This window comes from Mobula hypostoma, chromosome 22 (genome assembly GCF_963921235.1).
Source record: "Mobula hypostoma chromosome 22, sMobHyp1.1, whole genome shotgun sequence".
NCBI classification, from domain to species: Eukaryota; Metazoa; Chordata; class Chondrichthyes; order Myliobatiformes; family Myliobatidae; genus Mobula; species Mobula hypostoma.
The window spans coordinates 54,652,557-54,670,913 of NC_086118.1; the positions used below are offsets into that span (position 1 = coordinate 54,652,557).

Consider the following 18,357-nt stretch of genomic DNA (forward strand, 5'->3'; position numbering starts at 1 on the left):
TAGGCAAATAGGTGTGGATCCAAGTCACCTCTCAGGCAGGAGTTGATATGTTTCATCACCAACCTCTCAAAGCACTTCATCAGTGTGAATGTAAGTGTTACTGGATGATAGTTATTGAGCAGATTACCATGATCTTCTTGGGCACCGGTATAATTGAAGCTTGCTTGAAGCAGGTGGGTACCTCAGACTGTCCCAGCAAGAGGTTAAAGATCGCAGTGAACACTCCAGTCAGTTGATCAGCACAGGTTTTTAGTATGTGGCCAGGTACCCCATCTGGGGTGGATGCTTTTTGTAGGTTCACCCTCCTGTAGGCTGCTCACACGTCAGCCTCAGAGACTGAAATCACAGGATCATCGAGATTTGTGGGAGTTCATGATAGTTCCTCCATGCTTTGATGGTCAAAGCGAGCATAGAAGGCATTGAGCTCATCTGGAAGCAAAGTCCTGTTGTGCATAGATAAATAAATACCAGTATGTAAGTATTTACAATGTAAACAGTATTATAGAAAGTGGTTTAAAGTGTTTACAGTGCAGTGTAGTGACGGGGGTAGTAGTCAGGGGATGTGTATGGGGCTAACAAAAATAGTTGATCAAATTCACCACCTAGAGAAGAAACTGTTAAGATGGCGTGATGTCTTTGTTTTAATAGCCCTATAGTGCTTTTTGGAAGGGAACTTTAGGAAAAGGCAGTTTGTAGGGTGGGTAGTGTTTGCAATGATTTTTTTCCTACCCACTTCTTTGTCCTGGACACATACTGTACATACAAGTCCTGCAACATTTTCTTAAAATTTCTTTTAGATTTCTTACCATGATTTTTTTAAAGAATGAAACTTAAATTCCTGGCTTCTGCCAAACAATCCTGTAAAGTTGACTTTCTCACATATGTGAAAATCTCCTGAAGAGCTTAGGAAATAGCAATGATCTAAAGGAAGTTAAAGGTTCTTTAAAAATATAAGTCATTCTTAATAGTTCATAACCATTAATGAATTACAAAGGAATGTTTTCTGTTGCTCCAGAATTATGAAATGATTTGGTATATATTCAGGGAGATATAGATGTTTCCTCTAATCCAGTGGTTTTGTCCCAAAGTAATCTGCATGCTTCATTGTTCAGCCCAAAGTTGTGCTGATTGGGAAACAGCTTGGCCAGAAATGTTTCGCAATGTTATCTTTTAAAAAAAAGGAAGATTTGCCTGCTGGCATTCCCACGGTCATTAACCTGAGATTGGCTAATAAAGTATTAGCAATATATAATATCAGGCTTCCAAAGGACAGTGGTTCATTTGTCTCTGTACTCTGCAAAACACCTTTTGAAAAACAAGAAGATGGTTTCTATATATATCCTCTTTGCATTGGTTTATCAACTGTTTGTTTGTAAATATGTTTCAGCGGGTAAGTGATCACGACATCCAAAGTTTTAATGAAACCTTTTCTTTTGTGTATTCAGTAGTGTACCGAGGCCTGTATTACCAACTCACTGAGTCTTTGAGCAGTGATAAACACTTTGGGTCATGGGGAGGGTTTGGTTGGAGTGGGGGAATGAGAGAATTTCCCAACTTCTGCAGTAACAGGCAGCCCCTGGCATTTAGCAATCAAACTTTGCTGAAAATTATTGACCCCACTGATAATGGACGACAGGAAATCTCCAGCTGAGTGAGACTTGGTGATTTCTGAGATCTTTGGTTTGGTATGGATCTCACGGTGGAAGTGTGATGGTATTGTGGTGGGGAATTGTTGCAGTTAATTTGTTGAATGTTACCAGTATAATTGTTTTTTCCAAAATGCCAGTCAACACAGCAGAGTTATTTTGGACAAAATGGAACTTGGCTAGAGTTTTCTGTATTTTTTTAAGGACATTTTCAAACTCCTGTTTTCTCTCTGATGGTTGATCAGGAAGCTCTGATGATATTTTGGGGTGGACAGCAGATATGAGGCAAAGGACACGGCTAAGGGGCATCATCATGGGGTTCCGTAACAATTGCTTGTGAAACAAGGGGAGTGACTGTCAATAAGTGTAAGGTGGTCATGTAACCCTCCCCGCATTGATAAAGTCCAGATTGTGCAGAGTGGGATGCTGTGTTGAATTGGGCAGACTGCCTGGACAAGTGTGACCAGTGCATATTGCTGCTGCAAGCTATCAGTGGCACTATGAGCCTTCAGAAGATCCTCCATATTTTCTGGCTAAGAAAGATCCCCACTCCTTCAGTGTCATCAAGAGGACATGGCCACAATCATCATGAGGAAACATTGGAGATGGATTTGACATATGATGAGAAGAGAGGCCATCATCAAGACAGCACTTCACTGGACCCCTGAAGGGCAGAAGAAATGCAGGAGACCAAAGACAACTTGGCGCCATACTGTAGAAGCAGGAATGAAGACCCTGAACCACATCTGGGGCACAAGAGGGAAGATGGCCAAGGACAGACAGAGATAGAGGACGTTCATCGCTGCTCTAAACGCCAGTGGCGTAACAGACAGTGAGTAAGTAAGCTATCAGTGAGTCACAGGTGGTTACCCTTTTGGACAGCTCAGCTCATCTTTTTTTTGTGCCAGTTATTTCTCAAAAAGAAGTGAGACATAGTACATAGTGTTTTGCCACAGTTATCTGTGTAATGCACTTCGAAGGTGACAGTGGCCTTACCAATCTTAAATTAACAGATATCTGTAAGAGCGAATATACATGCATCATAAATAACATACTACTTAGTTCTTAAAGACAAAGAATAGTTTCATGAAAGTACTCGAGCACACGAATTCATAACTGAACAGACTGGTGATTTTAATGTGACAGCTATGAACCACATTCAAGAATTTGTGGATACACATATCTGCAATAAACACCGGAGGGTATTTCAGCCTTTACTATTCTCTGAGGACTTCCAAAGGGAAACTATGCTAACTTTGAACATTAATTATCCACATCACAGAGTAGCAGAATCTGTCAAATTCTGGTCTTCATTCAAACTCTACACTAGAATTTATAGACACATTAGGACTGTATTGCCTAATCAGCAATACATAGGCCTGGGTAAAAGATCTAGAACCATCAATTCAAATCCTGCCAAGGCAGACCTAAAATTAAATTATCTGAATTATTTGCAATAAAAAGATGATACGATCACTTTACTAGGACAGTTGTGAAAATTTAAACAGTCCTTGAATGTTCTTTAGGAAAGAAAAAATGTACCTGGCATAACAATTTGAATAATTCTTTATTGCCCTTTTAAATGGCTACCAAACCATTCAGTCCAAGAGCAGGAAGGGATAATCATTAATTTCTGTCCTTGCCAGCAACACCCTCAGCCTGTGGGTCAATAAAATTACACAACATCATAGTACCGGCTGGATAGTGATTGAAATTGCCACACTCCAGGGATAATTATAATGATCCCCAATGTTACAATTCAGGGCTAAGACAAATCCAGTACAAACTTAGCATTAAACTACCTTGGTGTGCATGGCTCATATTTTGACGAGTTCAAACAGTATCCCTTTATACATCTAGTTTCACTCATTCCACAGATTTTACTTACAAATTTTTCGGCAAATAAAAAGAACATAAGAATGAGATGAGAAATTCTGTCCCTCAAGCCTGTTCCACCATTCAAAAAGATGAAGAAATTCTGGATGTAAAGTTTATATTCTTTTTCTTTTTTTTATTTTATTTTTATTTGGATAAGGAGTTCACAATTATCATGTACTTTTTTCACACATATAACCTTTTCCATTTTTTAATATGTATAAAACTACAATTATTTATACATTCTTAAGTACACATTGAGATGATATAAAAGCAAAATAAATATTTAAATAGATAATTATGTACTGTGGTAAATCTAACCTATTAGGCTAAGTAATGAAATTAGTTGTTAAGAAAAATGGTAATAATAGTTTCCATACAACCCTTCTGGACCATTTCCACTGGTCCAAAGTGTTGCATACAAGCCTATATACCAACCATTGTAGGTGTTTATATCCCAATTTGTTCGTGCTTGTTCCTACCCGCAGACATAATTATCCAATCCCTATGTACTTATTTACTTAATTTTTTCATTTTTTTTAATCCCTTTCCCAAATCTTTCCCTTTACTTGTGTTAATTCTCTATTTTCCAAAAAAAAACAACAACAAACATTTAGACTAGGGGTGCTTACGTTAGCAATATTACTGTGTTGATGAGAAGAGCAATATAAATCATTAGGAGAGTCATCTAAAGTCTGCTCGCATTGGGGTTATATATTCAATCCATTTATTCCAGATTTGATAAAATGTTTCTTTTTGAGTTCTCAGGGAGTAGGTCAACTTTTCCATTTTAAATATTTCCAAGATAATTTCGTACCAATCTTCTAATGTAGGTGGTATTGGATTTAGCCATTTTCTAGTGATTGATTTCTTACTTGCCGCTAAGAGGGCCTGCAGCAACTTTATATCTTCCTTCTGTTCAAGGAACAATACATGCCCCAAATAGAGCGTCTCAAAGTTCAGAGGTATCTGGGACCTAAGTACCTTAACTAATGTTCTATGAATACCTTCCCAAAATAGACTTAATTTAGGGCAATCCCAGAAAATATGAAAATGATTTGCCTCCTTAGAGCCGCACCTTCTCCAACACATCACATTTGTATCTTTATATTTTTCCTGATATGGGGTCTTGAAGTATCTTATAATGTTTTTCCAACAATGTTCTCTCCAAGTCAAAGAATTAGTCGAGGACCATTGAAAGCTGCAGATTTTCCCCCAAGCCTCCTCTGAAAGTACCAACCCTGCTTCTTTCTCCCACTTCTCTTTAATATACAGTGTATTTACATTTTTAGTATGGGAGAGTGCATTATATAGGCGAGAAACTGATTTACTAGGTATTGAACTGCAAGCCGAATTCAGAATCTTGAAAAATTCTAATTCTACTGTTGATAGGTCTGTATATCTACAACTCTGGTTAACATAGTTTCGTATTTGAAGGTACCTAAAAAAGTCATTATGTTCTAGGCCATGTTTGTCCTGCAGGATTTGGAAACTTTGTAATACTCTTTTATCTATAAATGAGAGGTAGGTTGTAAGACCTTTCTTTATCCATAGCTCAAATCTTTTATCTCCTCTGTTGGGAAGGAATTCGGTATCATATGCACACCATCTAAAGAGTTTTAGCATGTTATTAATTCCACATGAATTAACCACCTTCTGCCATACTTTTAATGTAAGATTTATCCAAGCATTATTAAATTTTTCCAACTGGGCCATCAATCCTTTGTCAGCTATTGAGGCCTGAAGAGGAAAACTGTCAACTAATCCAAATTCTATTTCCTTCCATCTAGCCTTATATTCCCTATTACACCAATATAACAGAGGGGTTATCTGTGAGGCATAAAAATAATTTCTCAGGCATTATATTCTTTTTCATGATTATTTTCTGATCCAGTTAATTATGGTTATGATGATGTACGTGGACTCCATGATTTGGGCTATATTACTATTCATTTTTATATATTTTTGTAACTGTATTTTTTCTCCTATCATAATTATATGTGCTGTATGTGACTGTCCATTGCACCTTGGCTCCAGAGGAACGCTGTTTCATTTGGTTGGTTTCCTCTGCATTGTTGAACACAATTAAACTGAACTTATGATGTCCTCATAACGTAATCTGTTTACAACCCTCTGCTTCCCCATTCAAATCATTAACTTGTTAAATACAGCGAAAAGTTGCAGAACTAGAGTAGACACATCATATCAATTTGCTCATCATCCTTGCTCTTTGCCAACCTGATGCTCAACCAGTTACCTGACTGACAGGAAGAAGCTTGTAGGCCAACAGGATAATAGTTGTGGCATTTTATAACACATCAGAAGAGCTTTGAAATCCAAATTATTATCAGTCCTCAATGACAATAGGAATCACAGGGAAAGAAAATTAACCTTAAAGCTATATAAGAAAATATTTCTATATTTCAACTGTATTTGTCTAATGGAGAGAGTTGATATCTTTTTAGACAGAGGTGAGGAGGAATTTCTTTAGATAGAGGGTGATGTATCTTTGGAATTCATTGTGACAGATGGCTGTGGAGGCTAAGTCGTTGGGTAAATTTAAAGTGGAGGTTGATAGGATTTGGATTAATCAGGCCAGGGTTGAGAGGGATAATAAATCAGCCATGATGGAATGGTGGAGAAAATTTGATGGTCTTAATGGCCTAATTGTGCTCCAATGTCTTATAGTATGGGCTTTTGGATATATCCCAATTCATTAGGCACACACAACAGCTAGTTTTAATACTGAAACGGACATATATAGTCTAATCGGGATCTGATGTCTGCAATGTGGCAGCAGGTATTCCTGTAATATAAAACTGTGCTTGAGAATTTTTTTATGAACTTAGAACAAATAAAGAGGACTATAAGTTTATTATGTCCCCACTGATCAAAAAAAACTAATTCTAGTCTTGGTTTTACTTCTGTATTCAGTGTTCATCAAGGTACCATATAAATGAGGTGAGAGTGTGAGACTATGTGTTATGGACCTTCCTGGGTGAAAATGACACTTCCATAATTTGCCCTTTAACCATTTCACCTATCACATGAAATCAATATGGCTTATTTCATCTCATTTATTTACTTATTTAGAAATACAGCATGGAACAGGCCCAAGAAGCTGCACCGCCCAGCAGCTCACCTATTTAACCCTAGCCTAACCACAGGGCAATTTACAATGACCAATTAACCTACTAACTAGTTAGTCTTTGGACTGTGGGAGGAAGCTAGAGCACCCAGATAAAATCCACACTGGTCATGGGGGGAACATAAAAACTCCTTACAGACAGCACCAGAATTGAACTCCGGAATCCAGAATGTGTGAGGAGTATTAGCATTGCATTAACCGCTACCCTGACGTGGTGTACCAATTGTTGACTATTGATCAATCTGCAAAATGAACTATCCTTTCTGTTTACCCTATCTGGTCTTCCCAAAATTTGAAGCACACTGACTGAATCTCCCCTCAGCTTAGGCCACATACAATACACGTTTTGGGTTCAGTTTGAAAAGAACATACGAACATAAGAAATAGGAGCAGGAGTATGTCACAACACACATCAAAGTTGCTGGTGAACGCAGCAGGCCAGGCAGAATCTCTAGGAAGAGGTGCAGTCGACGTTTCAGGCTGAGACCCTTCGTCAGGACTAACTGGAGTAAGAGGCAGTAAGGTCTCGGCCTGAAACGTTGACTGTACCTCTTCCTAGAGATGCTGCTGCGTTCACCAGTAACTTTGATGTGTGTTGCCAATCAGGAAACTGTCAACTTCCGCTTTAAATATACCCACGGACTTGACCTCCACTACAGTCTATGGCAGAGCATTCCATAGATTCACAATTCCCTGACAAAAAAAATTTCTCCTCACCTCTGTTGTATAAGGTTTCCCCTCAATTTTGAAACTGTGCCCTCTAGTCTGGATACCCCCACCACAGAAAACATCCTCTCTACATCCTCCCTATTAGTCCTTTCAACATTCGGTTGGTTTCAATAAGATCCTCTCACATTCTTCTAAATTCCAATGAATACAGGCCCACTTCTTTGTTCCCCATTATTACCTCACCAGCATCATTTTTCCAGTGGTCCAATATCAGCTCTCACCTCCCTTTTACTCCTTATATAACTGAAAAAACTTTTGGCATCCTGCTTTATATCATTGGCTAGACTGCCCTCATATTTCATTTTTTCCCTTCTTATAACTTTTCTAGTTGCATTTGGTTGGATTTTAAAAGTTTCCCAATCATCCAACTTCTGTAGGACATATCTATCCTGTGTTTTGTGAACTATTCCCAGAAACTTCAGCCATTTCTGCTCTCCCGTCATCCCAGCCAGTATCCTCCTCCAATCCACCTTGGCAAGCTCCTCTCTCATGCCTCTGTAACTCCCTTTATTTCACTTTGATACTGATACGTGTGACTTATGCTTCTTCCTCTCAAACTGCAGTATAAATTCAATCATATTATGATCACTGCCTCCTAAGGGTTCCTTTACATTAAGCTATCTAATAAGAACTGGGTTATTACACAACACCAAATCTAAGATAGCCTTTCCCCTCATAAGCTCAAGCACAAGCTGCTCTTAAAAAGCCACCTCTTAGGCATTCAACGAACTCCCTCTCTTGCGAACCGACACCACCCTGATTTTCCCAATCCCTTGCATATTGAAGTCCCCCATTACATGGCTTTTTCAGCTCCCTTTGCAATCTCAACCCCACATCTTGGCAACTATTTGGAGGCCCATATATGATTTCCACAAAGTTTTTTTCCTCTTGTAGTTTTTTAACTCCACCCACAAAGATTCAACATTTTCTGACCCTATGTCACCTCTTTCTAAGGATGTAATTCCATCTCAACAGAGCCACACCACCGGCCATGCCTTCCTGCTTGTCCTTTTGAACAAAGTATATCCTTTGATGTTAAGCTCCTAACTATGACCTTCTTTCAGCCACGACTCAGTGATGCCCACAACATCATACCAACCAATATCTAATTGCTACTCAAGTTCGCCACCTTATTCTGAATGTTACACGCTTTTAAATACAGCACCTTCAGCCCTGCATTCTTTGCCCTTCTGAATTTTGCCTCTGTGGTACAATTTAACTTTTTGGTCTGTCTGCATTAGTATCCGATCATTGACTTGTCCTTCCTCACATTCATATTACATGCATCATCTATTGTAAACCTGCTGACTCATCTTCAGCTCTATCATACTGGTTCCCATGCCCCTGCCATATTAGTTTAAACCACTTCCAACAACTCTAGTAAACCTAGAATATTACCTATTACAATTTTTTGAGGAAATTACAAGTAGGCTAGACAAGGGAGATGCAGTGGATGTTGTATATTTGGATTTTCAGAAGGCCTCTGACAAGGTGCCACACATGAGGCTGCTTAACAAGATAAGAGCCCATGGCATTACGGGAAAGTTACATATGTGGATAGAGCATTGGCTGATTGGCAGGAAACAGAGAGTGGGAATAAAGGGATCCTATTCTGGTTGGCTGCTGGTTACCAGTGGCGTTCCACAGGGGTCCGTGTTGGGGGCCTCTTCTTTTTCCATTGTACATCAATGATTTGGATTATGGAATAGATGGCTTTGTGGCTAAGTTTGCTGATGATAGGAAGATAGGTGGAGGGGCTGGTAGTGCTGAGGAACCAGAGAGTCTGCAGAGAGACTTGGATAGATTGGAAGAATGGGCAAAGAAGTGGCAGATGAAATACAATACTGGAAAGTGTATGGTTATGCACTTTGGCAGAAGAAATAAAAGGGCAGACTATTATTTAAATAGGGAGAGAATTCAAAGTTCTGAGATGCAACGGGACTTGGGAGTCCTCGTGCAGGATACCCTTAAGGTTAACTTCCAGGTTGAGTCAGTGGTGAAGAAGGCGAATGCAATGTTGGCATTCATTTCTAGAGGAATAGAGTACAGGAGCAGGGATGTGATGTTGTGGCTCTATAAGGCACTGGTGAGACCTCACTTGGAGTACCGTGGGCAGTTTTGGTCTCCTTATTTAAGAAAGGATGTGCTGACGTTGGAAATTCACTAGAATGATTCCAGGAATGAGAGGGTTACATATGAGGAACGTTTGTCTGCTCTTGGACTGTATTCCTTGAAGTTAAGAAGAATGAGGGGGGACCTCATAGAAACATTTCGAATGTTGAAAGGCATGGACAGAGTGGATGTGACAAAGTTGTTTCCCATGATGGGGGAGTCTAGTACGAGAGGGCATGACTTAAGGATTGAAGGGCGCCCATTCAGAACAGAGAAGCGAAGAAATTTTTTTAGCCAGAGGGTGGTGAATCTATGGAATTTGTTGCCACGGGCGGCAGTGGAGGCCAAGTCATTGGGTGTATTTAAGGCAGAAATTGATAGGTATCTGAGTAGTCAGGGCATCAAAGGTTATGGTAAGAAGGCGGGGGAATGGGACTAAATGGGAGAATGGATCAGCTCATGATAAAATGGTGGAGCAGACTCGATGGGCCGAATGGCCGACTTCTGCTCCTTTGTCTTATGGTCTTATGGTCTAATATTAAAGAATATTCTTTATCAAAGTTAGTTTAGCATGATGTGAATGAGTAATGGTGGTGTTCAACAGATACTCAACTTGAAAGTAGAAATGGGATGACTTGGGATTGCAGAGCGATCTTGAGGTGTTAATTTCAAGTTAAAGGAACTGTATGGCACTTTACAAGCGGATAACTGGGGAAATATTGCCCAGAAAACCTTAGTATCTGTTTCAAAGTCAGAATCAGAATCAGGTTTAATATCACCGGCATACGAGGGGTGATTGATAAGTTCGTGGCCTAAGGCAGAAGGAGTCAATTTTAGAAAACCTAGCACATTTATTTTTCCTACATTTACACACTTAGTCCAGCGGTCGTGGAGCATACAGATTCCTTCTTTGTAGAAGTCGGCGTCTTGGACCTCCAGAAGTGGTCCACAGCAGGGGTGATTGATAGGTTCGAGGCCTAAGGTAGAAGGAGATGAGCTATTAACTTTCTGCATTTTCACTCAAAGAGTTGAACTGCACGTGCATGTAATGAGAGCTGTATAACTCATCTCCTTCTACCTCAGGCCACAAACTTATCATTCACCCCTGCTGTGGACCACTTCTAGAAGTGGTCCATATGCTCCACGAACACTGGATTAAGTGTGAACATGTAGGGGGGGACTATGTTGAAAAATAAATGTGCTAGGTTTTCTAATATTGACTCCTTCTACCTTAGGCCACAAACTTATCAATCACGCCTTGTACGTCGTGAAATTGTTTATCTTTGAGGCAGCAGTACATTGCAATACATAATAATAGAGGAAAAAATCTCTGAATTACAGTATATATACATACTTGCTATAATTCAGTATTTTCTCTATGATTATATGTGTGTGTATATATATAGTGCCTAAAAAATATTCAACCCCTTTGTAAGTTTTCATGTTTTATTGTTTTATGACATTGGATTTTATTTGGCTTTTTTGACACTGATCAACAGAAAAAGACTCTTTTGGGCCAAAGTAAAGACAGATCTCTACAATGTGATCTAAATTAATTACAAATATAAAAAACAAAATAATTGATTGTGTAAGTATCACCCCCTATACTATGGCACACCAAATCATCACTGGTGGAGCCAGCTGGTTTTAGAAGTCACATATTTAGTTAAATGGAGATTTGTTTTTGGAGACTTAAGTGTAGTCAAGTTGTTTCAATGGATTGTAGTAAAAGTACGATCCAACTGCTGGTGAGTCGGTATCCTGGCAAAAACTACACCATGAAGACAAAAGAACACTCCAAGCAACTCTGTGAAAAGGTTATTGAAAAGCACAATTCAGGAAATGGATAAAAGAAAATTTCCAGGTTACTGAATATCCCTTGGAGTACAGTTATGTGAATCATCAAGAACTCTCCACATCCACTCTATCGAGGCCTTTCACCATTCAATAGGGTTCAATGAGGTCACTCCTCAATCTTCTGAATTCCAGTGAGTACAGGCCCAGAGCCATACAACGCTCTTCATTTGTCAAGCCATTCAATCCTGGTATCATTTTCATGAACTTCCTTTGAACCCTCTCCAATTTCAGTACATCGTTTCTAAGATAAGGGGTCCAAAAGTGTTCACAATATTCCAAGTGAGGCCTCACCAGTACTTCATGCAGTCTCAACATTATATCTTTGCTTTTATATTCTAGTCCTTTTGAAATGAATGCTAACAATGCATTTGCCTTCCTCACCACAGACTCAACCTGCTATTAACCTTTAGGGAATCCTGCACAAGGACCCCCAAGTATCTTTGTTCCACAGTTTTTTTGTATTTTCTTTCTCCATTTATAAAATAGTCAACCCTTTCATTTCTTCTAATAAAGTGCAACTTCCCAACACTATTCCATCTGCCATTTCTTTGCCCATTCTGTCTAAGTCCTTCTATAGCCCCTCTACTTCTTAAAAACTACCTGCCCCTCCATCTATCTTCATATCATCTGAAAACTTTGCAATAAAGCCATTAATTCCATCATCCAAATCATTGACATACAAGGTAAAAAGAATTGGTCCCAACACAGACCACTGTTGAACGCCAATAGTCTCCAAAAGCCAACAGGGAAAGGCTCCTTTTTTTCCCCACTTTTTGCCTCCTGCCAATCAGCCACTGCTTTATCCATGCTAGAACCTTTCCTGTATTACCATGGGCTCGTAGCTTGTTAAGCTGTCCTATGTATGGCGCCTTGTCAAAGGCCTTCTGAAAATCCAAGCACACAACATCAACCAATTCTCCTTTATCTATCCTGCTTGTTATTTCTTCAACGAATTCCAACAGATTTGTCAGGCAAGATTTTCCCTTGAGGAAAGCATGCTGACTATAGCCTATTTAATCATGTGTCTCCAAGTAACCTGAGACCTCATCCTTAATAATCAACTCCAACATCTTCCCAACCACTGAGGTCAGACTAACTGGCCTATAGTTTCCTTTCTTCTGCCTCTCTCCCACCTTGAAGTATGGAATGACATTTACAATTTTCCAGTCTTCCGGAACCATTCCAGAATCTAGTGATTCTTGAAAGATCATTACTAGCCTCCATAATCCTTTCAGCCACCTCTTTCAGAACCCTGGGGTGTACACCATCTGGTTCAGGTGACTTATCTACCTTCAGACCTTTCAGTTTCCCAAGAACCTTCTCTCTCGATATGGTAACTTCACACATTTCATGACCCCTGAAACCTGGAACTTCCACCATACTGCTAGGGTCTTCCATATTGAAGACTGATGCAAATTATTTATTCAATTTGTCTGCCATTTCGTTGTCCCCTGTTACTATCTCTCCTGCATCATTTTCCAGCATTCTAATATTCACTCTCACTGATCTTTTCCACTTCATGTATCTGAAGAAACTTTCGGTAGCCTCTTTGGTGTTTTTGGCTAGCTTACTTTCGTATTCCATCTTTACCTTATTAATGACTTTTTAAAGTTTCCTTCCATTGGTTTTTAAAAGCTTCCCAATCCCCTAACTTCCCACTAATTTTTGCTCTATTATATATCCTCTCTTTGGTTTTATGTTGGCTTTGACTTCTCTTGTTAGCCATGGTTGTGTCACCTTTTCAAAAGAATACTTCTTTCTCTTTGGGATGTATATATCATGTGCCTTCTGAATTGATCCCAGAAATTCCAGCCATTGATGCTCTGCCATCATCCCTGTCAGTGTTCTTTTCCAATCAATTCTGGCCATCTCCTCTCTCATGCCTCTGTAATTCCCTTTACTCCACTGTAATACTGATACATCTAAATTTAGCTTCTCCTTCTCAAATTTCACAGTGAATTCAATCATATTATGATCACTTTCCCCTAAGGGTTCTTTTACTTTAACCTCTCTAATCAATTCTGGTTCATTCCACAACACCCAATCCAGAATAGCTGATCTTCTAGTGGGCTCAACCACCAGCTGCTCTAAAAAGCCATCTTATCAGCATTCTAGAAAATTCCCCTCCTGGAATATAGCACCAAACTGATTTTTCCAATCTACCTGCCTATTGAAGTCCCCCATGACTATTGTAACATTGTAAATGCATTTGGCGTGCATTTTCTAACTCCCATTGTAATTTGTAGGTCACACCCTTACTGTTTGAGGGCCTGTATACAACTCCCATCAGAGTCCTTTTACCCTTGCAGTTCCTTAGCTCTATCCGTAATGATTCAACACCTTCCCATCCTAAGTCACCTCTTTCCGATAATTTGTTTTCATTTTTTACCAGTGGAATAACTGCACCCTCTCTGCCTTCCTGCCTGTCCTTTTGATACAGTGTATATCCTTGGACATTGAGCTGCCAACTATAATCTTCTTTCAGCCATGATGCCTGCAAAATTATACCTACCAATATGCAACTGTGCTTCAAGTTAATCTATTTTATTCCATATACTGTGTACATTCAAATATAACACCTTCAGTCCTGCATTCACCCTTTTTGATTTTGTCTGCCTTTTATGTTGTAACTTATCCTGTTGACCTGCCCCTGAACTCACAGTATAGAAAGCTTGGATATCCTGTATCTACATAATCCTTGGTGAGATATTACAAAAACAACCTGAGATAAGAGAGCACTCTGATTTGCAATAAAATGCCCATCATTTAAAATCAGAAGAGACTAAATATCTTCACTTGGAAGGCTGAGCATCTTTGGAACTCCCTTTCCTGGAGGGGTGTAGATGCTCAGTCAATGAACAAAGGGTGAGAATGAAACAATTTTGGACACATCAATGATCCACTGACATGGAGATCAGTGGCAAAGAGGAACTGAGGGTGAGGATTATTAATTAATTGAGTCAAGGGAACTGAATATCTTGTTCATTCAATCCTCAGAGTACATCATTTGGAAGAATCTAAGCTTTTAATGTAATGATGAACAGACTCGATGGACAGAAAGGTCTTCCTTTATTGTATTTTCCTCTGTTCTTTTGGTGAGAGCGATGTGTGATGTTGGATAAGAGGGCAACTTGAAAGGGAGAAAGTATATGGAAAAGAAATAAACATTTTGCAGAGAAAATCATGATGATTCTTTCCTTCTCTATAGCATGTGGCAGACCGCCCGAGCTCAAAAATGGACATGTTATGAATGGGAAGAAAGTCTATGAACCTGGTGAAGAAGCAGTATACTCCTGTAACACTGGATATGCAGGATTTGGTTACAACAAGCTTGTTTGTCCGAAGACTGGCATTTGGAGCAGGCCTAAACTCCAGTGTGAACGTAAGTATACAAAAAAAAATCTTTATCTGCAATTGCAATTGTTTCTGAGGTTAGGCGGCTTCTTCTTTACAAAAGTGTGAAGGACAGCACCTCATCTTTCAGAAAAGTACTTCATAGCCTCCTGCATTCAACACTTGCCATTTCTTGGGCAGTAATGGGAGGTTGGAGGGTAAATGGTTAATGACAACGTAATGTAGCAGACACTAGAAATCAGAAATAAAAGCAGAAAATTCTGGAACACTTAGCAAGCCATACAGTATCTATGGAAACACAAGAAAGTCTGCAGATGTTGGAAATCCAAAACAACACACACAAAATAACCAATTGACATTTCAGGCTGAGACCCTTCTTCAGGACATCAATATCAATGGGAAGAAAAGAAGAGATGATGTTTGAAGCCAAGGACCCTTCATCAAACCAGAAAAGTATAAAAACAAGTGTGAATAAAGTTCGGGGGGAGGGTGAAGTACCTGAGGGAACTGAGAAAATGTTGTGATAGTGCACTGCCCAGAGTTGTCAGAGACAATTACTTTCAAAATAGCAATTAGGTACTCAGAGAAAATAAACAAACGGAAACTGAAAGATAAAGCCACATCTTCACGGAGACAAAAAAGGGTGGTTACCTGTGAATATTAAATGTTAATATTAAATCCCAAGGGCAGCAACATACCGAGACAGAAGATGTGTGCTGCTCTTTGAATTAATATTGAGCATTGTCAGAACAATGTTGGAAGCCGGAGACAGAGAGGTTAGAGTGGAAGTGGGGCTGAGAATTGAAGTGATTGGTGACCAAAAGCTCATGATCACCCTTGCAGATGTGTTCAGCAAACCAACTACCCACTCTGTATTTGGCATCTCCTGTAAACACAACATGCAATACATTAAAATGGCAGTGCAAGTACATTGCTGGTTAAGCATTTCCTCAGTCAGGCATGGACTCTTTGTGTCTTTGGATGGAGTGAATGGAAGTGGTCAAAGTGCAGTTACTGCACCTATTGTGACTAACATGGGAGAGGTCCATGAGTGAAAGTGTGAACAAAATCAGAACAGTCGCTTCAGAATGCCCCCAGCATTCCTTGGATGTGTTGCTTGTTAATGCAAATGATACATTTCACTGTATGTTTCAATGCATAAGTGACAAATAAATCTAAATCTGAAATCTTAAAATGAAAAAAGGTGGGAGGAGGGACAATGTGTCTAGTGGTGGAATCTAAGGAGGAAGCAATTGGGATGGAAGGTGAGGTTAAAGGGCCATACATCTTTGTTCTAGATGGAAGAAGGGGTGAGAACAGTTGGACAGAAATTACAGAGAATCGGTTCAGAACCCTATCAACCATTGCAGAGGATATGCCACAGTTAAAGAAAAGGAAGACAAAAATACTTTTATGTAAAAGGGTTTGGCAATTGCTAGAACAAACAAGGTTTAAGCAGCAACTGCCAAACCTTGTTTGTTCCAGGCAAGATATCTTCACTCACTAATCTCAATACTGCTTTGTATCAACATACTTTTGCCAGTTAATTTCTCTCTGCTATCACAAAACTTCCTTTGTGTTTTCACCTCCCTATCCTATTTCACCTTGCCATTTACATCTGTAACTTGTTCCTGTTCTGATCGCGGTTCATTGACCTGTTTTTTTTCTCTCTCTCTCGCTCGCTCAAGAATCTCCTCACATGCTGATTATTCACATCATTTACCTTGGGTTTCCAGCACCTGCAGAATGCAGTCAAGGGCAGTACAATGCTGTATGGTGTCAGTGATCGCTAATCAGGGTTCAATTCCCACCAATGTCTGTAAGGAGCTTGTATGTTCTCCTCGTGACTATCTGGGTTTCCTCTGGGTGGACAGTTTCCTCCCAGGTTCCAAAGATGTACGGGTTAGAATTAGTAAGTTATTGGTATGCTATGTTGGTATTGGAAGTATGACCCTGCACAGTCCTTGGACACTATTGATCATTGATGTAAAGAGACACATTTCACTGTTTTGCCGTACATGTGACAAATAAAGCTAATCTTTAGCTTTTAATACTAATTTGTATAGGAACAAATAAGTTCCCCTTGATTTGTAATCTTGGACTTTGCAATTCCAAAGTCGAAGGCTATGAAGTTTTGAAGAATGGTTAGAAGACTCCCTAAAACAAATCAGAGAGGTTTCAGGACCACCTATCCTAACTGTGGATACCACGCTACCACATTACACAATGGTAGGCAAAATACTAGAAGCAGGTGACTCCCCATCCTAATAGGATGAAGAGCATGAATGAACTGTTCCTGAATGAACTGCCTCAACAAATAATGTTCTGACCCAAATGAAGATTGCGGGAAGGGAACCATGTTGGAAGGGGCTTATAACATAAAACAACAACTGCCCAAGAGAGAGAGTTGAACACATATACAATGTGGTAACCAGAGATTCGAAAATGAAAGAAGTTTCTAACTTTTTCTGTTTTATTTATTCATGAAATATGCGCTTCCAAAATGAGCAAACTTCTTACAGGCAGCAGCGGGAATTGAACCCTGACTGGTGATCATTGGCACTGTAATGACACTATGCAAACCACTATGCTACCTTGCCACTTGAAAACATAACACACAGAACATAAATATACATTATACCGGTACATAAATTATACCAGACAACAAAGAAAAAAATTGGATTAAGTTATTTCTGTTCGGGGATGTAGCCAATATGATCAAACATCACATTTATTGCCCATTCAAAATTAGGAAATGGTTAAGAACACATATGTGGCTTCAGAGTCAGCTACATCAATGGATCTCGAGTCACATACAAAAAAGTATCAACTTAGATTTGCAGATTTCTGTCCTCAAGGAGATTAGATGGATTTTTAGGATGGTTGGCCAGAATCATGGTCTCTAACAAGATACTTTGACCCAAGTTTTAAGGTCACCTTCATAGCTCCCTTGCAGAAGTCAGTAAATTAGGAGATAATTGATCATATATCAGTACCTATGGTTTCAACCAATCTTTAGATCATAATTTTTCATTGTTAGGACAGCTTAACAATAGAATCAAACTCATATCCAGGAATTAATTATTCTATAAAAGTTTATCAACTACAAAAGATTGGTTAGTTTTATAAAATGAAAAGAATGTTAAATAATTTAGAGATATGTATTTTCTTTCCATGAAAGCAAGATCGTGTCCAGTTCCAAAAATGTTGGAGAATGGAGAAGTACAAGCAACGGAGTTCAAGTTGGGAAAACAGGTTTACTATCATTGTAATGAAGGGTAGGTACTATGCAGACAATGTATGACAACTTAATGATAATCATCTTCCAACTCTATGATGTGGAAATAGTCTATTTTGCCCAGGAGTCCCCAACCTGGGGTCCACTAACCCCTTGCTTAATAGTATTGGTCCATGGCATAAAAACAGTTGGAACTCCTAATTTAGCCCATGGGTCCACGACGGCCAACCAAGGACATTTGAGTTTAATCTGATTTCCTGAATTTCCTTTGCACCCTAATACTACACATCAAATTATTTTCAAAACATGATGACAGCTTCTACTTTTACCACCATTTTAGGCTGTGAGAACCAGAATTATTTTTTGCACACTTCGGATATAATAGAAAGTCAATTTCC

At 39.2% G+C, this 18,357-nt stretch overlaps 1 protein-coding gene across 1 annotated transcript in view; it reads left to right on the forward strand.

Annotated features, from left to right (window-relative positions):
* The first annotated feature begins 1,234 nt into the window (after positions 1–1,234).
* Positions 1,235–18,357, forward strand: part of LOC134336418 (beta-2-glycoprotein 1-like) — a 45,490-nt gene continuing 28,367 nt past the window's right edge. The window contains exons 1-3 of the mRNA XM_063030626.1: positions 1,235–1,390; positions 14,576–14,749; positions 17,903–17,999. Coding sequence (XP_062886696.1) covers positions 1,324–1,390; positions 14,576–14,749; positions 17,903–17,999 — 338 coding nt within the window. The 5' untranslated portion in view covers positions 1,235–1,323. The remainder of the gene's footprint in view (positions 1,391–14,575; positions 14,750–17,902; positions 18,000–18,357) is intronic.